This window comes from Corticium candelabrum, chromosome 7 (assembly GCF_963422355.1).
Source record: "Corticium candelabrum chromosome 7, ooCorCand1.1, whole genome shotgun sequence".
NCBI lineage: Eukaryota > Metazoa > Porifera > Homoscleromorpha > Homosclerophorida > Plakinidae > Corticium > Corticium candelabrum.
The window spans coordinates 73,519-97,931 of NC_085091.1; the positions used below are offsets into that span (position 1 = coordinate 73,519).

The 24,413-nt window shown below is 40.4% G+C and overlaps 5 protein-coding genes across 6 annotated transcripts; 2 read left to right on the top strand and 3 right to left on the bottom strand.

Annotated features, from left to right (window-relative positions):
* The first annotated feature begins 2,095 nt into the window (after positions 1 to 2,095).
* LOC134182307 (NADH-cytochrome b5 reductase-like) lies at positions 2,096 to 4,481 on the top strand. 2 transcript variants are annotated; one of them, XM_062649703.1, is made up of 5 exons: positions 2,096 to 2,486; positions 3,356 to 3,443; positions 3,694 to 3,798; positions 3,878 to 4,081; positions 4,281 to 4,481. In XM_062649703.1, the coding sequence occupies exons 1-5, from the start codon at positions 2,167 to 2,169 to the stop codon at positions 4,479 to 4,481; spliced, it is 918 nt and encodes a 305-aa protein (XP_062505687.1). In that variant the 5' UTR covers positions 2,096 to 2,166. The 2 variants fall into 2 exon arrangements, with proteins under 2 accessions (XP_062505687.1, XP_062505688.1); XM_062649704.1 differs by lacking the exon at positions 3,694 to 3,798 and adding an exon at positions 3,813 to 3,852 and having other exon boundaries at positions 3,912 to 4,081.
* LOC134182308 (agrin-like) lies at positions 4,469 to 5,576 on the bottom strand. The gene is made up of 5 exons (XM_062649705.1): positions 5,448 to 5,576; positions 5,225 to 5,383; positions 4,920 to 5,147; positions 4,719 to 4,853; positions 4,469 to 4,659 (listed from the first exon to the last, which is right to left on the bottom strand). Exons 1-5 carry the CDS (start codon positions 5,509 to 5,511, stop codon positions 4,640 to 4,642), a joined length of 606 nt encoding a protein of 201 aa, XP_062505689.1. The 5' UTR covers positions 5,512 to 5,576; the 3' UTR covers positions 4,469 to 4,639.
* Positions 5,577 to 5,745: 169 nt separating this feature from the next.
* Positions 5,746 to 8,784, bottom strand: LOC134182490 (ankyrin repeat and LEM domain-containing protein 1-like). Its single transcript, XM_062649894.1, has 5 exons — positions 8,730 to 8,784; positions 7,147 to 7,811; positions 6,768 to 7,078; positions 6,520 to 6,649; positions 5,746 to 6,455 (listed from the first exon to the last, which is right to left on the bottom strand). The coding sequence occupies exons 1-5, from the start codon at positions 8,771 to 8,773 to the stop codon at positions 6,289 to 6,291; spliced, it is 1,317 nt and encodes a 438-aa protein (XP_062505878.1). The 5' UTR covers positions 8,774 to 8,784; the 3' UTR covers positions 5,746 to 6,288.
* A 4,682-nt stretch (positions 8,785 to 13,466) lies between these two features.
* Positions 13,467 to 18,306, bottom strand: LOC134181987 (activated CDC42 kinase 1-like). Its single transcript, XM_062649293.1, has 9 exons — positions 18,000 to 18,306; positions 16,827 to 17,099; positions 15,796 to 15,942; positions 15,555 to 15,740; positions 15,351 to 15,442; positions 15,153 to 15,279; positions 14,750 to 15,006; positions 14,550 to 14,690; positions 13,467 to 14,494 (listed from the first exon to the last, which is right to left on the bottom strand). Exons 1-9 carry the CDS (start codon positions 18,243 to 18,245, stop codon positions 13,660 to 13,662), a joined length of 2,304 nt encoding a protein of 767 aa, XP_062505277.1. The 5' UTR covers positions 18,246 to 18,306; the 3' UTR covers positions 13,467 to 13,659.
* On the top strand, positions 18,275 to 24,336 carry LOC134181988 (ATP-dependent RNA helicase DHX33-like). Its single transcript, XM_062649294.1, has 24 exons — positions 18,275 to 18,433; positions 18,492 to 18,542; positions 18,705 to 18,776; positions 18,877 to 18,930; positions 19,416 to 19,471; positions 19,618 to 19,735; positions 19,838 to 19,936; positions 20,191 to 20,276; positions 20,340 to 20,428; positions 20,534 to 20,616; positions 20,678 to 20,775; positions 21,250 to 21,348; positions 21,418 to 21,492; positions 21,554 to 21,644; positions 21,894 to 21,959; positions 22,027 to 22,115; positions 22,428 to 22,494; positions 22,569 to 22,673; positions 22,733 to 22,777; positions 23,242 to 23,313; positions 23,374 to 23,390; positions 23,447 to 23,513; positions 23,960 to 24,075; positions 24,127 to 24,336. The coding sequence occupies exons 1-24, from the start codon at positions 18,305 to 18,307 to the stop codon at positions 24,206 to 24,208; spliced, it is 1,926 nt and encodes a 641-aa protein (XP_062505278.1). The 5' UTR covers positions 18,275 to 18,304; the 3' UTR covers positions 24,209 to 24,336.
* Positions 24,337 to 24,413: the final 77 nt, after the last annotated feature.

Here is a 24,413-nt window from a genome sequence, read left to right on the forward strand (position 1 = left end):
TTGGATAATTGATGTTTGTCAACCTGCTGGTTTAGAAAGATGTATTTTTATTGAAATCTGTTGCACAAACTACTCCATGTACATGGCCTGTAGGGTCTGTTCCTAATTGTGGACATGTTCCTAGTTGTGGACACTCCCCAGTAATTTGAGTTACAAACGCTGTTTCACTGGTAACCTGCAACGGAGAGAGAGGGAACCTGTCCGATGTGCGCGCCAATGTCTAAGCTTTGGAACAATACCTGTACGACTAGAGGCGCACAACGTCTGCTAGCGCACTAGCAAATATACGGGATAACGTCTGTGAACAGCCCAAACGGGGGGTATCCTAATTGTGGACATTTTTCTCCGCCACAAAAAGTGACTGGGTCTGAGTAAAAGCTGGACTAGATACCTGAATGGTTGCCTCACAAGCTGGTATTTTTGGCCGCAATCAAAAACCATGTTCTGTTGTGTATCACCACTATTCTGTTAGTTTCTCCCATCACGTTCACAAATTCGAGGTATACGAATCGATCTTTTATTGGATCATGAAAGTGCCCTGATGTTAGTTAAGCAATTATCGAGTACCTTGGTAAAGTTTTGAGCCTAGTTACATTGACTGTAACGTGCTAAAGATGCGCATTATGTGCATATGGAGCGAACGTGTATTTCCAGTCCAGTAAAAACGTGAATATCTTCACTCATACTAGATCTAGACATCAGTAATCTACTGACAATCTAGCTGTATTCACTGCTACTACATCTGGCCACAATATGAAATGAGAACCAACAAAGTAGGTGGAATGTCAATATCAGCGACATTAGTAATCCAGTCAGAATTTGACTGTCTTCACTGCTACTAGATCTGGCAACAATAAGACACAAAATGAAAACCTACAAACTCACCTAGGCTAGGTGGAAGGTCAAAACTACATTGTCTGATATCAATAACCAGCTCCACCAGCAACACAAAAAGATGCTAGAACCACAGTTTACAGTTCAGACGTTCATCTAAACATGATTGATCATCTCCTGCATTGTATCGTAGACAGAACACATGGTTTCTGCAAAATTTGAAAGGCACGACACCATTTTACACAGAGGTGATACACAACAGAACACGGTTTTGATTGCGGCCCAAAATACCAGCTTGTGAGGAAACCATTCAGGTATCTAGTTCAGCTGTTACTCAGGCTCAGTCGCTTTCTGTAACGGAGAAAAATGTCCATAATTAGGATACACCCCGCGTCTAGGCGGTTTACAGACGTTATCCCGTATATTGTGCTAGTGCGCTAGCTGACGTTGAGCGATTCTAGTCGTACAGGTACCGTTACGAAGCCTAGACAATGGTGCGTATATCGGCACATGTTTCCCTGTTTATTCGTGCAGGCTACCGAAGAAATCAGCGATTGCAACTCAAATTACCGGGGAGTGTCCACAATTAGGTACACCTAGCCTACAGCTCTAGCTAGTGCATGGGCACATGCATGGACTTGCCTACTACGAGCTCCTATAGAAATATGCTGTAGTATATATATATATATATATATATATATATATATATATATATATATATATATATATATATATATATATATATATATATATATATATATATATATTATAACAGTCGTAAGCTACGTTCCAGATCGGCACAAGCTATCACACCCTATCAGTCTATGCTATGCTCAGGCTCTAACGCAACAGCAATCCAACAAGTGCTAACAGTCACTTATCTAATTACCTAAGTATATGACACCCCAACGTACGCATGCTCACCAATCTATGTACCAGTCTACCACATATGCGAATGCATCCGTTTTGCGCTACATACAGAATCTGAGATGACATACAGAAGAATGTTGCTACAGTGTCTAGATAGCTCTGTCCGCCCTCGTCAATCCTCGCCGGGAGACTAGGTCAAGGAACGTAGAGATGTTGCTTGTAATTGTACTAGAGCACGAAGCCAGCAGCTGTAAATTATACTATAGCACGAAGCCTACACAAAATCAGTCACGTTCTTTAATTAATGCAACCGATCGACTTAGAAATCATAATGTACAGATTAACTCTCACCGTAACGCACGCGCAGTTCCGCGCCCCACGTTCACCTCTATTTAACTGGCTGGCTGCGCAGAAGGACGAATACTGACTGAGCAATCACGTTGTCGTGGCACACGTTAGCATATGGATAACGTCGCCTCTGTGGCGTGCTGGATGCGACCTGAGCCTCATAAGCCTGAAGAATCAGAATGTTGTGGTAGTGGGTGTGTTCCTTGTGTATTCGACGTTTACGAGCAAGAGATGAGCAAATGGAGAGAGGAGGTGGTTGGTGGTGGACGACATGTACTAGCTAGTTGTACCAGAAGCTGTCTCTCTCCTCTGGAGTTTCGTCATTGTGAGCTAGTGAAAATCAAACAAGAAAGTCATGACACGTGGAGATACGCATTTAGAATACCTCATGACGGAAGTTTGAATCTAAAAATGGGACAACATATTGTGCTCAGGTGTGTCTTTGTGACCTTGCATGGATACTACCTACCATACTCACTTACCTGAGTCATCAGAACCTTCTACATGTACATGTGGTTGATAGGCAAGCACCAGTTGAAGAATACTCTAAATATCGTATAATATATATATATATATATATATATATATATATATATATATATAGGCCCCTCTAGTGGAGGGGTAGCTATTATTTATATTTGAATAAACTATATGTATATAAAAAAAAAATATATATATATATATATATATATATATATATATGGGGCTAGGTGACTCGTTGCTGTGTAGTACTAATAACCACTGTTATTAGCTATATTGCCTGTGTATGTGGTCTTGTCTTTTTTGGTGAAGGCATCGATTATGATGCAAAGTGAGTGTAACAGGATACTTGTAGAGTTACTATATCCTATAATATGTGCGAGCTATAAGGAGATATATCATGCAATTTTCACTGAAGAAAATCGAAAGCAGTAGGCTCTTGGTACAGGAACTGCTTGATGAATTACTTGATCACGCTTTATGACTTCTCAGCTTTTAACACCTCATTGGGTTTGATGTGATATGATTATTTGCTGCTGATGAGTCTAAACCAGGGATACCTTTTGCTGACAATCTAAACATCTGTCTGGGCAAAGAATAGGCACCCAACTTGTAATGCAACAAGGGTCGGTTAGATGTTATTTTGGTTATGACTCTGATAGAAATTTGTTTCTAGAGTTGAGAGCAGGATTATACTAATTTTGGAGTTGTATTAGGAAAAAGACTTGGTTTATACATACATAGTTGATAAGACATTACAATTGCTTAAAGAAACGTAAATATATTTAGTGATAGTAGACTGACATTATAGTTTTTTTACCAGAGCTGTATTAAATGGTGACTGCATTGTCAAATCATACACACCTGTAAGTCCTCTTGAAGCTAAAGGATACTTTGAAGTTATAATCAAGGTAAGACTGCACTCCACATGACAATTGGTACAAATATCTAAGGAATGATTCATATGGTAGCTTAATTAATGTAGAAGTGATAAAAATTGTGAATGTCTCATAATTATGGGTTAATTTATTAGGGAATATACTTTTCATTATTTTTTTGTTTGGAGGGTGGCTGAGCATGCAAGTAGTTTGCTATAGGCCACTGCAGTAGCCAAGATCAGTGTGACACATTTGGTGTATGCTTATGTGTGTGCGTATGTAGCTTTACGAAACTGGTTTGATGTCTCGGTGTATTAAAACATGGCAAGTTGGCAGGACAGCTGAATGGAAAGGACCATTTGGAGACTTTCCTTATGTTCCTAATAAAGTTGGTTTGTATAGATCATCTTTCAATTAACAAGCAGCTGTCTCAAGCCTGATGGTATACCATGGTGTTTGATTGGTAGTATAAACACGTTGGAATGTTGGCTGCTGGAACAGGCATTACTCCTCTTTATCAGGTTGCACGTGGTATTGTTAACAACGAAGAAGACGAAACATTCATACGATTGATATATGCTTGTCGGACTGCAAAAGAAGTTTTACTGAAAGAAGAACTTGATCAACTTGCAGAGTTTTGGAACTTTAGAGTTGTCTATGCTCTGAGTCAGGTAATCTGTCTGTTACCACACTTGTCTTAATTATTGTACTGCCTGTCCATGCACATGCCTGTGTTTGCGTACAATTTGGCTATACAGCTTGTTTTGTTTGTTTGTCCAATTCATTTTAATATTTTTATTTGCTGTCCCAGTGAACCATTCCTTTCCTGTTCTGTTGGTGGGTTATACTGCATATCCGTTAATGTTATAGGATCCTGGTGTTGATCAGATTAGTCGTTATGGTGATATAGTGGTACATGGAAGAATAACAGCAGCATTAGTTTCTACAGAAATGCCACCAAGTGTTTCTGGTACAATAACTCTTGTCTGTGGAACATCTTCATTTAACAAGGACATGATAATCTTTCTACGCTCAATGGGATACATCGACTCAATGTATTTCAAGTTCTGATTTTCTATTATACACACAAACCACTTAATAATTCCAGACAGTATTATGAAACTATAATTATCATGTGGTAATTAAAGAACTGCTAATCAGTAATGCATGCTGAAATGTCAGTAGACTGTTGATGACTTGAATGATGCAGTCATGTTGTACTTTGCCAGTTATGTGAGAATGTGATAATCTAATCAAAGTACAAGTTTATGCACACAAGTACAAACGTTGAGAACGTTTCTTGCATACCACATGATGGACAACAATCTGCTCTAGTTCTCTTGGCATTTGCCACACTTCTTTTGCTAAGTATGGGATGTGGACATGCAATATCAGGACATGCAATGTTCCAGCATGGATCTTTCATAAAACATGGTGAAAAGTCTGCAAAAAGATTGAGGCACAGTTAGTTAGTTCAACACGTGCATGCTTCTGTAGGCCAGTCCTTACGGTTAGGGCATGGTCCATAAGAGACAAATTGTACATGTTTATTTTGGACACACGCTGCTCTCTTGAGCTCACACATATTCCTGAATGTTCGGTATTGTTCTGAACTGGTTTTGCCACAGACTGGTTGACATTTGAAAGTGCAGAGGGGACACGGACATGTTGGCTGGCCATACTTCACTACACATTTTCCATAAGGACACTCATGACCATCACAGGGATTTGGAGGATCTGCAGGTAAATTAAGGATTTCATTATGTCTATACAATCTGTATCGATGTACAGCACTAGTGTGAAAGTGTACATACGTCTGCAGTCATAGAGAGGACAGCAGATTCCATTCTTAGGATCACTCGGATAGACAATTTTGCAGAAATCTGGTGGTGATGCACATCGAACTCCAAGGCATAAGTCATCAATGAGTATGGGTGTAGCAATATTTTCACCGTCTGCTGCTGCTACTTTTCCTGAAAAAGGCCATTTTGTGGTATGGCTTCAACTATCATCATGTTTCAGTATTAAACTTATTACCTTGCACTTTACGGGCTGCCACAAAAACAGCAAGCACAATGATGCAACTCACAGAGTTCCACATGTTCTGATATGTAAACCACAGCAAGCTAGAAGAACTGAACACGCTGTTGTTTGACCTGAAGGCAGTGGCATTTTATACTGAGCTGGTATTGACGTCACGTGCACGTGGGCGGCAATATAGTGACCCTCCATCACTACACGTCACCACATGTAACCAGGTACATCAACAAGTATGGTAGATCATTGTCGTAAGAGTACACGTCAAACACCACCATATGCTGATGTCACAGGAAATACAACCCTGCAACTGTAGTGATATATACTGAGATCATCACGGTAAGTAACCGGTGTAGTCTACCATCTCTATTTCGCCAGTGTGAAGTCACTGGATTAGATAATTTCTACGTCAATGTCGGTCGATTCCTAGGCTTAGGTTGGCGGTGTAGTATTAACGTTGACGTCATTCTCTAGCTTGCCATAGTAAGCAGCCATGTCTCACTAGTACTGTTACGTCTAGACCTTTGCTTGTGATCTACTGCTATAGCTATGCGTCAGATTCTTTGTGAAGTAAAAGGGTAAAAGTCAATGCTTAACTGTGCATCAGATTATATCTATTTGCCTTCCAGCGGAACAGAAATGAAGCACTGACGATTAGTCGCAATCTGTTATAATTATATCTTGTTTTATTTGAACTCTAGGTCTGTCATTTAAGGCACTAAAATACGTGCATTCTCGCTCTAGGACAGTTGATAGTCTGCGTGCAATAATCGCTAAGAACAATTCAGTGTTTAATTAAATTAAATCAGGGGTATGAAAAGTAATGTGTACAAACTACAAATTAGGATTTGAAATGTCTCAGCTTGATTTCAGACAAGCCTTCGCTCAATAAAATACAAAAAGCACGATACAAATAAAATACCCCCATTTTTTGCAATTGGTTTTGTGACCATGTGCATGCAATGCCGTACACTTGTCCTCTCTGGACATTTGTTAAATGAGACAGACCTGCAATATCAGACACATACTATGACCGCATTAGATTGGCTTACGAGTATGAAAGTTCACTTACCAAGAGCTGCAATCATACACGCTTCCCGAGTGTAAGCCTCAACAGGTATAGCAGACTGAAAAATGTGTAGTGATACAACTCCTCTGTCGTCACTCCAGATGTCTCTGATCCTAGCCACCTTCTTACTAGCCTATCACAACATATAACACGCCATAAACACGACACAGCACTGGCAGTAAGATAACAGGCAAGGTACAGATCAGTGGATGCAGGCTACAACAATGAATTGCTCTCCAAAAAAGAACAACCTTATCTGTGATTGCTTCCCTCAGGTGTTGATATGGCCTTGACCTCTTGCCTTTTCCAACATAGAAGATACTTTCTATAAACTGTTTGAAGGATTCAATCTTGTGACAGAGCTCTAGATCTCTCTTTGATCTCTCCAAGAAATCATCAGGCAGTTGACGTGGGTCGATGATGATATAATTGAATGCTGTTTTTAGGATGCCTTCTCTCCAATCTTCTCTACCTGCAAAAGATTGTCTGAGCTGCTCTTCGATATCTGACATCTCAGGAAGTGATTGAGACAGTAGAGTCTGAGACAAGACATTAGGGAAACCTATTGAGTGAGAAAACACATCATGTGCAGATGATGTGTAATCTTAAGTATAAATGTCACATCCTTACTGTGTTTAGAGTTGGATGCCTCTGCTCTTCCTTGCTCTAAACGGTGAAGATACCTTCCATACAACGGTTTCGTTGATGCTGAGAATGGACCCGGATCAACTCCCTTGGTTTTCAAGGCCTCTCGTAACTCTTTATTTGTCATCTGTAATATCGCACTTGGGACTTCACTGCAGCTGCTGTCGTCTTCACCATCTTGCTCCTCAACTTCCTCACCATAACTGATCTCAGGCGTCTCAACAAATAGTATTGTCTCATCCTCTTCTTCATCTGTTTCTGTCTCTTCCATCTGAGACATATAGAAAATACTACTCTCCATTACTAGAGCTGTAGAACATGATCGTAGCCACTTTTCACATGATTGATGTTTGTGAAATGCTGCTACATCTGCTGGAGTATAGCCCTCTTCGTCTTGCATATCCACATCAGCCCCATTACACACCAGCAGATAAATCATGTCCATCCGTCCCCAACTAGCAGCAACGTGTAGAGCTGTACTGCCATCTTGTGCTTGTTTGTTAACACAGGAACCATATGACAATAAAAGCTCAGCAATTTCTTCCTGCAATGGCATACGTTCTCCTCCTACCATCAAATGTAGAATAGGAGTACCATCTGCCAAACAAGTGCTTGGTTTTGCTCCTCTTTCTAATAAGCTTATGATCTCTCTAAAACATAATTGGAGGATCAATAGCTATATCATCAGTCCACCCTTGGGTGCAACAGCTTGGTCCATTACTGCATGCATGCTACATACACTAAGAATTATTTACACCAAAATCTCCCAATAAATACAGGCAACATTGGTGTGTACATTGTCACAAGTGTACAACTTATAACCCTAACTCATAAGAGCATTGACAGCAGTGGCACCTATATATCGCTTGAGAGAGGTTTTCTAAAATATTCTCGATGTATCTCTTGCGCTTATCCCCTCTCTTGGTGCAGTACATGTACAGTGTATTATAGCTGTAGATCTGGTGATCAAAACACAGTAAAACAATCAATTAAACATATACCCTCATGTACTGTCAAAATTAAATTTGTCTCCTAGCACGTACGAGACGTAAAAAGCACCAGATGTCGCTCACAGACCACTGAAAGTGAAATTCAAAACCACAGTCATAAACCTAGCTTTAGAAGTTCTCAACTGGAAGTAAAGTAAAATGAATTCCAATTAGAACTCAACCATCAAGCCCTGAATTGACCGTGGAAATTAAGACTCCTAACATCAGATATTCTACTGCCACAACAAGAACCCTGCCTAATGTAAACTGCTAGCTGTTCCCTAGCATAAACAAAGAATTCCACAAGAGTGTTTCTCTGTTTCCTTCTCAACTTTACAAATCCACAGTCAATGTGACGTTTGCACTTAGATCTAAGCTGGTTATGTGTAGATTGGTAAAATGAGATCGAAAACTAAACAGTCTTAGTTCAAATTATATTACTCAAGCGAACAAAGTTGCATGGCAACAGACGCCACGCAAACTGAATTTGGCCTCTAGATCTGCGTGATTCTAATCGTCGTCGCATCATCCGAAAATTAACACTTACGACATATTTAATTAATGAATAGATTACGCAACCTGATTTCTAGCCTGTTGACGGCGTCCATCAATTGCTTTTCCATCACAATCAAAATACGCGCTCAAACGTACGGGACATGTCTTTGTCGAAACATGCGCATGCGTCGTAACGAAACAACAGTTTGAACACAACGTTCTACACGACAAAGTGAAATTGCGATGAAGGCATGCCATTTTAGGTTTGTGTTATACTGCAAGTAGACTCTATCGCGTGTTGCGTTTTTCTGTAAATTAGCACAGAGACGACATCTCTAGCTCTCTATCTAGTCTATAGCTAGATCTACAAACTAATTTAGCGGTTTTAATAAGGAATATGTGGTCACGTGAAACAACAGTTACTTTGTGCAATTTTAGATAAATTCAAGTAACGCCTAGAAACAAAGTGGCGTCTAAATTCGTAATTCGATCTAAATTAGGAATTTAGTTTTGCGAAGTACTGCACTTCTGTGGAAGCGAGAGTGAAAAAGCACAACTTCAGTTATACTAGTACGTATAGTCAACTAACAGAGACGGGTATATGATCGACGCTGTCACTGTTTAGTTAATTATAATCATTTGTGTATATACGTAACACTGTTATTAATAATTATTAATTAAATCACAGGAAAAGACAATACAGCGCAATTGCGTGCACACGAAAGTTGAGCCTTACGGCTTCATTAAAGAACCTGAGCTACAAGCTACGGCCTTGCTCTAGACAACAAGTGACAATGCCTTACATTAGTTTTGATCGAGATACATTAATTTGTAGCAAATTCTGTTGCTTCATCCATGCTGATTGCATTCTCGCCACCAGTAAAGACCACACATTGCTCATTATAGCTGGTGTCTGCAGAGTTTTCAGTCTCTTCTCTCCGATAACCTTGACTGTTGAAATCTGTTGTTATGTCAGTGTTCCAATCATCACTCATGATGTGACTTCCACACCTTCTTTTTACCCAATTAACAAACTTGTCACTGGACAACGTGTATAGTATAGGATTAGTAGCAGCATTTATTGGCAGAGTCAGTATGGTGACGTATGCAGTCACTTCGTAGGAAATGACTTCCAGTGCTGGATCAACTGTCAGAGCAATGAATGATGGTAAATAACAAATGATATCGACAGTGACAATAAGAGCCAGCCGTTTGACTAATCGCTTGTATGTCTCATCTTGATTCCTTGACTGTCCTTGTGCATATCCTCGACCATGCTTCAAAGTGACATAGGCAATGTATATATACATGGTGGCTGACACCAGGATGGCTAATGTGTATGCAGTCATCAGTGGCAAAGCAAACTCGAAAACGAGTTCTTGCTGCACAGCAAGTGGCAAACAGATGCCTGACCACAGTCCCCTTGGGTCATCAGCACCTTGTAGAATCAGTGGAATTGCAGCAACAGCAGCAGCAGCAACAACCTCTACAGCCAACAGTACAAGCACAAATTTAGTGTTGCTTGATCGGCAAGAATTTCGAATAGCCAGTACAGTTGTTGTTGCCATAGTGATCAAGACACTGACTGACAGTTGAGTGCTGAATACAGCGAGATAGCTAGCCAGTTTGCACCATGGACTGTATGTCCAGTCAATGGCATATAAAGCATACTGGTAGTCGAATAGTTGGTCAGCTAACACGATAATTAACAAATAGATGCCCGTGCATAGATCTGCAATTGCCAAAGTGATGATCATCCAACTAGTAGGATGTGAAGCACGATATTTGCTACGTAGAAGCCTCACTCTCCAAATCATAACAACTATATTTCCAAAAATAGCAAGAGCAGATTCCAAACCCATAACAGCTTCAAGTCCATCTTGACTCACTAAGTTCCGACACGATGCAGTGCCAGCTAATTCTTTATCACATTGGCAGTTTGATGATGGAACTGACTTTGGTAGTTTCTTTTTCTGACCACCAGAAAATGCTATGCAGCAAGCAGCACACTGATAGGCTGAAAGAAATCGGAAGTTTGGAGTTTGTTGGAAGTTGTCTGGATCAAAATATGTGATTGGATTATTCGTAAGCCAAACACCTTTCAGATTGGAGCAGCTGTGGATTGCCTTTGATTGTACCGACTGCATGTCAGAATTGTTAGAAACATCTAGATACCTGAGTGATCGCAAATGTGCAAATGCTCCCACTGGAAGGGTTTTTAGCGAACAGGAGCTCATATTGATCACGTGCAGTTTGTTCATGCCATCAAAAACATAAGGCTGTAACACTGTGATTCTGTTTTGATCTAATTCTAGTTGTCGGAGTCGAAACGGCTTTGTTGAGTTACAGCTACCAATCACATCTTCTACTGCAGTCACTTTGGTATGAGACACACTCAGATATACCAGTTTTGGAAGTGTTGCAATGACATATTGCAGGGAACCACCAATTCCAGTTGATTTGAGATCTAAATATGACAATGATGGATTTCCTTGTAGTGCTGATACATTGGTCAGGCTGGGATTCTCTCCTAAATCCAGAACTTCTAGGTTAGTCATTCTTTCTACACCATCAATGTTTGCAATTCCATTACCGTCTGCAATGAGATATGTCAAGTTTGTCAAATTGCTCAGAAGACCAAAGTTAACAAAGCATGTGTTGCCAATGTTTAGTTCATTAATATTGTGACTCTGCTCAATCCATCTAACATCCGTAGCCTTGTGAACTTTGTTATCACAAAAATATCTAGTATCTTGAATGTGCAGTGATTTGAGAGTTGAAATGTACTGAAGGAAGGCCAGGTTGAAGTGCAACTGTCCATTGACATGAAGATGTGAAATAAGTCGATTGTTGTGAAGAAATTGCCAATCACGAATTGCAACAGAGCTGTGAGGAGCAGCTGACACATCCACACTCCGTAACTTTGATGCTGTTGATGTAAAGTTGTGTAATGGATTATGTGAGGCATTCAGATGCTGAAGAGAAGATGGAACCATTTTGTCTGTGATATTCAGCACGCCTGTCTGGCTTATATTCAACATGTTCAGATTCTTCCACTTAGAAAAATCTATGAAATCAAGACCATTTGTTGTGGTTCCAGTCAAATCTAGAAACTTGAGGCCCATTTGTGATGACAAATTGGACAACTGATTTACGTCAGTCAGACAAGAGTAGCTGAGATCCAGATGTCGGAGATGTCTTAGATTAGGTCTAGTCAATGTGTTTAACGACACCTTCCTGCAGCTCTCTCTATTGCTGTTTGACCATTCGCCAGTGATGTGACTTAGTCGTAGTATCTCAAGTTCTGATGCTCCAGCAAGAAAACTTAGATTTGAAAGCAGAATGCCACTCATATCCAGCTCTTTGAGCTTCACCGGCAGGTTGCATGATGACAGCATACTTCTGTTGAGGAATGTTGCAAATGGAAGAGAAAGTCGTTCCAGATTGGGAAACAGTGAGCTGTTGAAGAAAGCACCTAGATGTGGCTGCCATATTACCAGACTTCCTAAATGAAGACGTTTGATGTTTCCACTAACATTTTTTGTGATCAATGGAGACAAGTTAGTGATGAGGGTTTTTTGTAAGTCAAGCTCTGTCAAATTTTGGGGCATATCAGAAACACAATGCTTGTTTCTACCCGTTTGGAACAGTGTGCTTAGATTTCTCACTGGATTTCGAGCCACTCTTAGAGTTTGTAGAGCTGAAAGATTGCAACCAATGAATGACAGACTGGTGATGCCTCCATTACTTGAAAGGTCAAGGTGTCGAAGAGACTTGAATGACTGCACCGGAATAACTCTGTGAAGAGTTTTGTCTTTGATGCAACAACTTTTTAGACGCAATATTCTGAGACCACTCAAAGTGGCATTGGAAATAGAGAACTCGTCAGAGTACAAATTGAGACAATTGTCACTCAAATCAATTTCAGTAAGGGACGGTATTGTGGCCAGTGGACTCACATCACTCAGAAAGTTAGAGTTCATTGTTATTGTCGTCAAATTGGTGAGTCTCATCCTCTTCAGCTCAGTGATATCCTCAAGCTGATTCTCTGACACGTTCAATTCTCTAAGACCAGGGAACATCGTCAAATTTTCCAGCGTTTTCAACAAGTTTCTAGACAAGTCCAGACGTTGCACTTCTTTGGGACGATCTAGACACGTTGGTATGCTTTCTAGATTGCAGTCAGCGCAATTGACGTGAACATCCTTACTGCGTTGCACTTTACAGCAAGCGCATTGCGCTTCATTCCTAATCAAGACATTCGTGGTCGGACAAAAAGACCAGACAGTAGACAATGTGAAGTAGAAGAAGCAAATGACTTGCAACCATCGTGTAGCGCCATCCATCGCTATCTCGAAGACGCGGAAGTTCGGGGAAACTCAATCTTCTATGTCCTCCCACAGGTAACGCGAGCGTATGCAGTCTGTTTGCGATTCAGCTAATGCGTGTGTATATACGTACGTGTATTTTACCAGTTTCCGGTTGGCAAATAATTATTAGGCCGAGATTCTCCGTTTAATGACCTATAGCCATCGACCTTATTCCCAACACCGTTTACAGCAAATCTATGGCACTTTCTGTGTATACTGTTTCATCCCCACCTGATGAGTTCAATTGAACTTCCGGAATTAGGTCAGTATGTACATCAATGTTTTGGTGAAACGAAAACTAATTCGTGAGATTACTTTCGGCAGCATGCATCTCTAGACTGTACGAGTAGTCCTCTTTGCCTTTCTAATTATCAGATCATAAATGCAAAATCCAGAGGTTGATGTGTTCTAGGAGCTAACGCGCTTGCAAACCAATCCCGGAAAACCCGTTTGTTGTACATGTTCTTTTATGTTGAAATTGTTTTTAATTAATGACAAGCCGATATAAACACTATGGAAGTGTCACATGGCACAGGTCTACATACAAAATTCACACAACCAACTGGTGCAGCAAACAAGAAGTAAAAATGCAAGCTTATGATTATAACTATAAACACCATGTTGTATAACCATGGCTTGTACAGTTAGATGGTAGAGTCCATGAGCCAGGTAGCTGCTCGATCAATTTTCCACTGGCAATGTTCCAATGCACGATGACATTTCTCATAAGTGCTCCCCTCTAGTCCAAGATCAAGCATCTGAATGACTCTAACGTTTTGAAATGCCTCTTCAACATTCCAGTTGCATTCAACCAATTTGGATTCGATGTCTGAATCTTGAACGTCAGGCAACTTAATCCGAAGTCTCTCCATAAGAATTGACCTCTCTTGCGATGTTAATTCTTCTCTATTGTATGAAATGTCCTTTGGGAGTTGCACAAAAGGATGTGGGTGGTGGTCGTGGTCTAATGAAGGAGCATGAGAATGCTGCCCTGGCTGATTGTTCATTGTCCGATCACACTCATAGCCACCATTCTCTGTGTACAAGTCAAACTCTGGATGTCTAGCAATCTGCGATTGTTCTGTTTCAGGACGATGAGGTACAATTTGACTTCTGGTAGGCACGGCTGGGTAGACTCGCTGGCTCAGTGTATCTCCAAGCAACGCAACTTGATGCTGCTGTGAAAAATCAGTAAATGGTGGAACATGACTTGCTTGAGGTTGATGAGTAATTTCGGTTGGGTGCACTTGGATGCGACGAGCCTGCCCCATTGGTTGAAATGGAGGCGGCTCTACTGGTACATTTTCACCCAAAGCTAATCTCATTGCCCTTTCTTCAGCCTGGTGGTCATGAGAGTCAAAAGTTTGTGGATTCTGACGTTTCATTGGGACATACTCTTCTTCTGGAGTGCAAAGCTGTCTACCAGGTCTCATACTCATGTATGGTTTCTGACCAATATCTGGTGATGTCACAGACAACCTGTCCACAAATAGCAATCCAGTAAAAAACAAAATACAACATAAATTGTACTTACTTTTTCAGCTGTGAATCTAAGGGTATCTCGTTAGCAATGGTTGCAGCTGTTTCCTGTGTTGTGTCACCTAGATGGACTACACAATCTTTAGGAAATATACCAACTTCAAATGCTTGGTTCTGGCCAAAGTAACAAGAAGAACTATAACAAAACAATGACAATTCAATGAGAGTGCATGAGCTCTACTGTATGTGACATACTCCTCCTCTATCACAGTTACTATTTCATTCTTCCAGACTGATAATCTCTCTGCTCCTGCAGCTTTTCCATTGTAACTCTGTTTGACTTGCATTTTGATGGGCATGCATGCTTTCAGATGACGTTCAATGTGTGGAAAAGTGGGTCTGTCAATAGGATTGGCTTCCCAGCATCTCCTGACAATCTGCCATACCTTAGAAGGGCAATCATTTGGCTTTTGCAACCGACCATTGCTCGGCTGTCGAACAAACCGGAAGACCTGAAACATGTTACATTTTATTGCTGTTTTATTTTTTATTTGCTACAGTATGGTATTCAATAATCTGTTTGTCTGCCTGCCCCACTGTCTGTCTGTTGTGTTTGCCTGTCAGTTAGTTTGTCCATCAATGTACAAATGTACACGACCTGTACTGGTGACATCTCATCATATGGCTCAGCGCCATATGAAAACATTTCCCACAAGGTAATCCCAAAACTCCAGACATCTGAAGCTGTTGTAAATTCTTTTTTGTCCAGTGCTTCAGGCGCAGTCCTACAGCAACAAAAGCATAAGACACTTGGCACATAAACACTTTAACAATTTCAATATTGTCATCTCTTTACCAGGCAATAGGAAGAACACAATTTCTTGACATGAGATACGTATGTTCACCTTGATTGGCTGCTCGTGTTAACCCAAAATCACTAATTTTCACCTAAACAAACCAAACTGCCTTAGTTCTTGTGGTTAAAATAGCTTTTGTTGTGCCAATAACAACGTAAGTTTTTACATGTGACCTATTCTTATGAGCTCATAAGTTTGTCTACCTGATCCTCGCTTGTCAACAGAATGTTCCTTGCTGCAAGATCACGATGAATGTACTTCTTTTCTTCAAGATAAGCCATGCCACATGCAATCTGACATGAGAATTCACACAGCTGATAGATATACACTTTACGAGGAACAGCTCTCAGAAAATCAACTAGACAACCAAGAGGTGCCAGCTCGGTCACCTAACCAACAATCTAGATTAAACGATTGCTGAAACTGTTGTAATGAGCTGTTTACCAGTCTGTATGGTTCAGAGAGCACAATGCCATAAAGGCGAATAATATTGTCATGCTGAATCTGGTGCATCACATTTGCCTCCTTCATAAACGCATCTTGCTCTTGTTTGCTTCGTCTCTCATCCAAACATTTTACAGCAACAGGAATCTAAACAGAATTTGTCTATTGCGTATCAATTAATTACACAAATGTAGTACAAAACACTAAAGAACAGCAGTGTGTTTCCACTGTCAATGTAGTAAAAAGACAAACACATAGAAAAGACAAGTGTTGTATTAAGGTGTAAATCATTGTCTGCAAACAATCACTGCAAATTACCATGATGTCTATAGCTCTTCCATTTCTTGTATGCCTTAATTCTTTGTTGTCCATACATACATACATACATACATACATGCATGCACACTATGTTTTAAGCCCTGTCCACACTAGACCAGAATGGATCGCGATCCGATCGGGATAGCGAGCATCCACACTGCACTTTGAAAACGCTACCTCTGCCTCATTTTCGATATCACGTGACTGACGACCGATGTGTACGTGTCGCTTCTTTGCTTGTGGAAAGCGTTGATACAGCGACGTACGGTGAGCGAGAACAAAGAAGAGTGAGGAGTGTTAGATGCTCCGACTACACGCGTAGCGTACTTGAAGGTAATGCCCACTATTTCTAATTGGATTCAACCGATCACGATCAAAACCACCTCGCAATGTGGATTGGATTTATTGCGATCCAGTTGCAAGTGTGGACAGGCCTTAAGTTACCTTGTCTTTATGTTGATTCTATCATCAGTCTTTCTGAAATAAATGTAATCCACCCATCCGTCCATTCTGTGTTCATCTTGTCTGTCTGTCTGTCTGTCTGTCTGTCTGTTTGTCTGTCTTTTTCATATATTTCCATAACTAATGCTATTACAACCAAAACTATTTAAAACGTCCTGTCTGTCCATCTGCAGTCAGTTTTGCCAGTTAGTCCAATTTCATCTGAGTAACTTGAAGTTCTGTCATTGTGCTTGTAAAGGTAACTAAAGTACCTCCATATCTTGCTTTCTCCAAACTCCACGGTTCACTCTTCCAAACTCCCCCTTCCCAATTTCCTCAGCAATGTCAAGTTCATCCATTGCAATAAGGCACACAGTTGTGATATTTTGTTTGCTGGTTCTCAAAGGGAGCAAATGAGCATCTGCTTTATCCCTAGGATATGAGTAACGCTGCCCCCTCCCCATGTCAACAAAATGTTCTTCCTCCTCAGCAAACTGTCCCTCTTTCAAATCTGATTTTGAATCTTTCTTCTTACTCTTTCCAAACTGTTATTGAACAAGCAAGTCAATAAACCGTTATCGATTGCTGTGTGCGTGCACACACACACACACACACACACACACACACACACACACACACACACACACACACACACACACACACACACACACACACACACACACACACATACACATACACACACAATGGCAAATGGATAAGGAGCTGCGGTTAAACGGTAATGCCCCAAGCCAGATGGCTAGTTCCTGTGCAGGAGCTATGGGCCGTGCTAAGCAATCTCCTGGAGCCTGGCCGGGTGCTCGCAGGAGCACCGGCTGCTTGTCCAACTGTGGTGTGGGCACCCGAAGTCCCACCCAGACCCAGAGGCTGATGGACTTCGTCGCAGTCAGAGGCCTTTGCCACCTCAGTCAAAGTCCAGGTACTCATTTATACTCATGAGTCGAGAGAAGCAACTGTGTGCTAGTTTCTTGCCCAAGGAATTATGCCATAGCTTGCCATCACTGTGACTTGAACTTGCAACCCTGCAAGGTCCCGGATGTTTCCATTCTCCAAACGCACTCTCTAACCAATTGTGGCACACACACACACACACACACACACACACACACACACACACACACACACACACACACACATTTTTGTCAGCACCAATTCTTCACAAACCTTACCAACAATACGTTATGGCATTCGTGGTCTATTAATTAATTAAGGGTTCAACAGTAATAACACTGTACATTCACTCGTACACTATACACAGAACATATATTCACTGAGCACTCTAGCTCACTGATAACCAACGCAACACAACACTGACTCACTGCAAACTAAAACTACTAGCCTAGCATGCAGTAACTGGTTCTATCTAACCACGCCTACTAAACCACGCCTACTAAACCACACGTTTGCTATCAATCTTATTTTCATACCACTTTGGAAAATATCTTTTTAGGTCCGTCTTTCTTCTTTTTCGTTCCCTTTTTGTATTTTTCATAAGATCTTTTGAGTCTGCGCAGTTCGATGCTCGTCAGGCCAATTCCAACCAAATCTTCGTCTCCTGCATCTTCTAGGTGTTGCACTCTCTTCACTCCAATACCTATCAGCTTAGCCTGAAATGCGCCCAAATCAACGTCAGGCGTAGCGAGAAATTCTTGTAACGTCATTTCCTTATCCATTCTACTAGCATCCGGGTCCTTTGGTAAAGTCCCGTAGGTGTGTTTGAAAGCGCGCTCTCATGCAGTCGCAGAGGCGAAATCTTCCAATATTTTCAGCCAGAAAGAGCTTGTTGGACGAGATTATGGGTCACAATTGTTTGATAATTATTGGAGAGACTGGCAGCGGCAAAACAACTCAAATTCCTCAAGTAGAGAAACAAATCTGCTCACGTCTGTCATTTCTAGTAGTGAAATGCATGTTTTCAGTATCTCTATGAAGCTGGATTGTCAAAGAATGGAGTAATAGCTTGCACACAGGCAAGTAGATAATTGTAATCTAATTATATAAATATTATAATTTAATAATATAATTGTTAAATATTTTTATATAATTTAAATATGTTTTATATATTTTCTATCATTAGACGTTACTAACAGAATTACATTCGTATATAAACCTAAGACTTGATTATGCTTTAGCCTCGTCGTGTTGCTGCTACAACAGTAGCAGAGAGAGTTGCTGCAGAAATGGGAGTTCGTCTCGGAGCTGAGGTGAGACTACTAAACTTTCTGTGTAGCAGATGTAAGCCTAACCTTGATCAACATAAACATGTTTGCATTGTTACTAATTAGTGTGTCTGTCGTTTTGCAGGTTGGATATTCTGTTCGTTTTGATGACTGCTCTTCTTTCCAAACAAGAGTCAAGGTTGTCTGCATCTTGTCACATTTAGGATACCATACTCGCTCGAGTATGCCCCCACCCCAGTGGTTCGTCAGGATCAAGGGTAACGTATGGGTTGGGGCCTTGCTCAGAAAAATAACACCTCTAGGTTATATTCATTGTCAGAATATAATAGCGCTAAACCTTGAAGTCTCTTTGCCTCTGCATCCCTATCATGGACACACTTTCTGTCAGTGCCATATACTCATTTGCAGTCTTGGACACAACAGATCGACAGCCAATTAACGCCAATTGACAGGCTTTACGGTGTGAAAATCTTAGGATACTGGGCAAAGTAGGGGATGGGAGTTTGCTCAAGCCCTGGGCTATACTCACGCAAGTATGGTATTTATTGGCATTTTCTCACATATTGTTTTCATCGATTAGTATTCGCTAAGTAGTTTATATATGGTATAATCTGAGTCGGGTCTGTTTGATGGTAGGTGATTATGTTGTGGTCTGTTTTACAGTACATGACTGATGGAATGTTGTTAAGAGAAGCAATGACAGATCAAAATCTAATGAAGTATGACACCAATTGTATTTCACATTTTAATATGTTTAAACATTTTATATTACATTAATATTCACTAAAATGTCAATGCTACACAAACTTGCCAGTTTCTCGATCAAACGTGATCTGCTTGTGTCACATGCATATTACTTGTCTAGATACAGTGTTGTGATATTGGATGAGGCTCATGAGAGAACTCTACACACAGACATTCTCTTTGGAATCATAAAGGCAGCTAAAGACAAAAGAGCAGCAAAGCAACTGAAATCATTGAAGGTGAGCAGGTGTAACAGTAGTCTCGCATATTCTCAGCAAGCTACATCCTACTTCTTTCCTTGCTGTAAGTATGACAGGTTTAGCAGTGAGTTAGTTTTCTAGGTGATTGTCACGTCAGCTACTCTGCACGCTGATCAGTTTTCTGTATTTTTTGGTGGAGCAAAAGTTCTCTACATTCAAGGACGTCAACATCCTGTAGAGGTCAGTAATGAACTGCATAGCTGTTTTAGTTTCTAATTCAGTGTGACCTTGTTACTGTATTTATTGGTCTTTATTCTGACAGTTAGTTGTCTTTTTCCTTGTTCATCTAATTGTCACTTTACTAGGTTTTTACATTGTGGGTTATTTGCCTGCATGTCTAGCACCTACTTGAGGAGTTATCTGTGTGCCGTTTTCTTGGTCAGCTGGCTTCTTTTGCATAACTAAATTGATGCAAATGTTGTTATGCTGTTTAGGTGTTTTACACAGATGAAAGTCAAACAGACTACTTACGGGCTGCTGTTGTTTCTGCTTTTCAAATTCATCAAGAGAAGCCTCCACAGTAACCATATAATCCACTACACTACGAGTCACCACATACATAATCATCACATTTACTTCTTAGTGGAGATATCCTTGTTTTCCTAACTGGACAAGATGAGATTGATACAGCTTGTAGGATTATAAAAGATTGCCAGCGTTACCTCCCATCAGGTTGGCACTTTCAGTGTAATTCTGGTTGATGCATACTTAATGCTTATTCTATGAGTCAATCGTAGGTCTTACATGACGTTGAATGTAGACATTCTATTTCTTTAGATTGTCCTCAATTGGTGATATGCCCATTCTATGCAGCTCTTCCAAGTAAACATCAGACAAGAGTGTTTTCTCCTACTCCATCGGTGTGATGACATGTTGTCCTACTGTATGAAGTGTTGAGGTCATGCTGTTGATTGTGTAAAGGGTTGTCGTAAGATCATTTTGGCTACAAACATTGCAGAGACGTCTATCACTATACCTGGTGTCAAGTATGTTATTGACACAGGAATGGTTAAGGCAAAGTGAGTGTCAAACTGTCAGAAATAGCTTAAATTTTGAGCCTCAAAGAGACACACCATACTTTACACACACACACACACACACACACACACACACACACACACACACACACACACACACACACACACACACACACACACACACACACACACACACACACACACACACACACACACACACACACACACACACACACACCAGTTGTACATCTACTGTATATTGTAGTGTGCCTTAAAAAGATGTTCAGAGATGGAAGGACTTTATCAGTGGGGTAGAAGTATATGTATGTGCAGCAATGAAAACTTGAAATCACAATTGTGTTTTCTGCATTTGTGTGTGTGCGTGTGTGTGTGTGTGTGTGCGCGCGCGCACGCACGCGCGCGTATGCATGTTGTCCAGTCTACATTAAGTGCTGGGTTTATATAAGTAAGTTCATCACTCCAAGATCTTGTTAATTGATGTAAGGATTTGTGTAGGAGTTTTGACCCTCAAACTCAACTGGAGCTGCTGACAGTGCGGCCAGTTTCTAAAGCTCAAGCAAGACAACGGCTAGGACGGGCAGGACGAGAAGAAAGGCACACAATAATTGCTCATTTTGTATAGGCATAGATGGTGTCACTAACTATATTGTTGTTGTGTTATAGTGGTGTTTGCTATCGACTCTTTACTGAGGAATCATTTGAATGTTTAGCTGAGCAGACTGTCCCAGAAATACAGAGGTTATGGCAGTTGGTTTATCTGAGTTGTAGCAGCAATGTTCTGACTTTGAGGTGTCGGCAGATGCAATCTTTCAACTGCAGTCTTGGAACTACTGGCTGTTGGTGTGTCTGATGTATTAGGATTTGATTTTATGGACAAGCCGTCCAAACAGGTAGACGTATTAACACTTTGTGGTTAATTAATTGGTCAACACACACACACACACACACACACACACACACACACACACACACACACACACACACACACACACACACACACACACACACACACACACACACACACCAAAAGAATTAAACACAAATGTCAGCATTGTTTGAGATACTGTACTGTACAGAAAAAGAATAGAAATTACAGCTGCACATAGTATGTTGCTGGCAATTGTATTTGATGGTTGCAGGCTCTACAGTCTGCTTTGGAACTTTTATGTTTGCTGGGAGGAGTGGAGAAAGATGAGAAATTACAGGCATGTGGAATGATAATGTTTGAATACATGTTTGTGTTTTCACTTCATGTATGGTGTTGTTGTGCAGCTGTCAGTGCTAGGGAAAGAAATGTCTCGTTTTCCTATTGATCCAAAGCTAGCCAAAGTAGTGCTTACAGCTAAGAATTTCAATTGCTTGTAAGTTTGTATGTTGAGAGGTAGCCAATGCAAGCCTCCAGACAAATAGACAGACACATTGTATAGTTAGCTAGTATTTTGTATACAACACTCAATCTGATGTAGTGGTTACTCTCAAAGACAGCGATATGAAAGACACATAAGGATCGAGTGATAGACAAGCATACTCAGTATATAGGCAGGCAGATACACAGGCACATCAACAGGTACACAAAGGGATGGACCAGCTGACAGACAGACAGACAGACGGAGGAGCAGACAGACAGACAGACAGACATCTTATGTAGCACTTTTTTCCTTTTTACGATTTAGAGAGGAAGCAGTCACTATTGCAGCTTTAATGTCATCTGATTCTGTATTATACAGCCCACCTGGCAAGGTAGAATGCTAGTTTGTTAAATCTCTGTTGCTTACATTAGACTTTTTGAGATAACATTTTGTTGTTGTGTACAGCAAGGAGAGCTAGCTTCTCAGGCACATCAAAAATTTTATTCAAGTGAAGGTGATCATGTGATGTTGCTAAACATCTATCGTGCGTTCAAAGCAGCATCAAACAATGTGAGCACAGTAACAAGTGTAACACTGATTTTACAAACTGCTGTGTGATTTGCGGATAGGGATGGTGTAATGAACATTTCATCAACAAGAGAAACATGAAAGTGGTATGGTATTCTTGTAGGATAATGACAGCTCACAGTAATCATGCATAGTTGACTAACATTTCAATAATTTTTACTGTGGGTTCTAGAACAAAAGGAAGTGAGGTATACTGGTAAACGTGCTGGCTTTCACTCATTAGTTGGTCTAAAGCCTTAGCTTAATGTTGACCTACAGTATTGCTTGTGTTATCATCGCATACAGTATATCTAGCATTTTCTCTGTTTAGTTTTCTTATTTGTTAGACAGTTAACCAAGGCACACTGCCATACAGTATGAATAGGTATTTCGTAGCCTGATGTTTACACTAATCTTTGCCATGCATTGTGAGCATTGTTAGTTGCATTAAAGATGTTTTCTTGAGGCTTCAGCTGTTGCTGCTTCTGCTAATTCTCAATTATTCAACATTACCATTTATTTGGAAATTTTGTTTGCACATGCGGTTACTAATATCATTTGCGTTTTGCAGGTTAGTGATGTGAGGCAGCAACTACGACGAATTTGTGAACAATTGCAACTGCCATTTGAATCATGTCATCAGGTAGGAAGAAATTGGAAAATGTGAATTGTTGTCTCAGTGCAGCAGTTTGTGTTGTTGCAGGATACAAGTAAACTAAGGTCTCTCAGTGATATATAACATGTCTAGCAGTTGTACAATCAGTGGTGTTTGGCAGGCAATGTTTGACATCTGGATTCTTTGTCAATGTTGCAGAATATCAGAAAGAAGGGCATTACATTACGGTAAGGGATCAGCTATCTGTAATTATCACAAGTACCAACGCTGAGGGAAATATTGCTTACAAGCTGGCAGAATGATGATTCACATCAAGTAGCAGCATTGTCAACACATGTTAGTTAAGTTTGGAATCACATGTTAGGGTAAACCTGTTGAGAGATGAAATACATAGGCAAGTGATTAATTTCAACTCCAATTAGCATGTTTGATCGAAATAGGGTAGTGGGTATCACTACAGCATGGGCCAAACAAATATTGTATTATACGTGCTCTTTGTGTACACTTTAGTAAATAGAAATGCCTTGAAGATAGAATGTTGACTCTTAATTTTCACTGCATTACAATATTGTAGATGAAAGTAACTACAACTGCTGTAGTAGAGTACATTATGAAGAGCAGAGAGCACACCATTGAGTATCTATCAATACAATATGCCAAGTTGTTGTTGCAGGTAGGAGCAAGACAGCCTGTTGCCATTCATCCATCGTCGTGTCTCTTCCACAAGAAACCAGCTGCCCAGTACTTGTTGTACAATGAGATTGTCTACACATCTAAATGTTACATGAGGTCTCGCTGCAAGTGCTAATTTTATGTATTGATATTAACAAATTATTGTAGGAACGTGTCTGTGATTGACAGCAGTTGGCTGCACCAGGTTGCCCCCTTATATTTTCGACCGAAGCTAACAAAGAACTTGTGACAATATATGCATCCGTTTTAGTAGATATTTATTATTTAATTAACAAGAACGCGATAAATGTTTGTATGCTTTTCATGTGATTGTGTGCTCTGGTTTGTATACATAGATGGAAAGTAGACTGTTCCTTATCTTGACATCTCGTTTCTGCTTCCTACTTTAAACTTACTAATTATTTTGACAATACAAGTGCAGTGCCCTTTACTAT

Coding starts and splice junctions, on each gene's coding strand:
- LOC134182307 (XM_062649703.1), top strand. CDS start 2,167: ATGGATAACGTCGCCTCTGTGGCGTGCTGGATGCGACCTGAGCCTCAT. Junction 2,487..3,355: donor GGACAACATATTGTGCTCAG/GTGTGTCTTTGT, acceptor TTTTTTTACCAG/AGCTGTATTAAATGGTGACT. Junction 3,799..3,877: donor TTCCTTATGTTCCTAATAAA/GTTGGTTTGTAT, acceptor TTTGATTGGTAG/TATAAACACGTTGGAATGTT.
- LOC134182490 (XM_062649894.1), bottom strand. CDS start 8,773: ATGGAAAAGCAATTGATGGACGCCGTCAACAGGCTAGAAATCAG. Junction 7,812..8,729: donor GTCAACAGGCTAGAAATCAG/GTTGCGTAATCT, acceptor ATTATGTTTTAG/AGAGATCATAAGCTTATTAG. Junction 6,456..6,519: donor GTGTATGATTGCAGCTCTTG/GTAAGTGAACTT, acceptor CTGATATTGCAG/GTCTGTCTCATTTAACAAAT.
- LOC134182308 (XM_062649705.1), bottom strand. CDS start 5,511: ATGTGGAACTCTGTGAGTTGCATCATTGTGCTTGCTGTTTTTGTGGCA. Junction 5,384..5,447: donor GGCAGCCCGTAAAGTGCAAG/GTAATAAGTTTA, acceptor GGCCTTTTTCAG/GAAAAGTAGCAGCAGCAGAC. Junction 4,660..4,718: donor AGATTGTTGTCCATCATGTG/GTATGCAAGAAA, acceptor TACTTTGATTAG/ATTATCACATTCTCACATAA.
- LOC134181987 (XM_062649293.1), bottom strand. CDS start 18,245: ATGGATAAGGAAATGACGTTACAAGAATTTCTCGCTACGCCTGACGTT. Junction 15,943..16,826: donor GGAGAAAGCAAGATATGGAG/GTACTTTAGTTA, acceptor AATTCTGTTTAG/ATTCCTGTTGCTGTAAAATG. Junction 15,443..15,554: donor TGTTGACAAGCGAGGATCAG/GTAGACAAACTT, acceptor TGGTTTGTTTAG/GTGAAAATTAGTGATTTTGG.
- LOC134181988 (XM_062649294.1), top strand. CDS start 18,305: ATGCAGTCGCAGAGGCGAAATCTTCCAATATTTTCAGCCAGAAAGAGC. Junction 22,674..22,732: donor TCAAAGCAGCATCAAACAAT/GTGAGCACAGTA, acceptor ATTTGCGGATAG/GGATGGTGTAATGAACATTT. Junction 22,778..23,241: donor ACAAGAGAAACATGAAAGTG/GTATGGTATTCT, acceptor TGCGTTTTGCAG/GTTAGTGATGTGAGGCAGCA.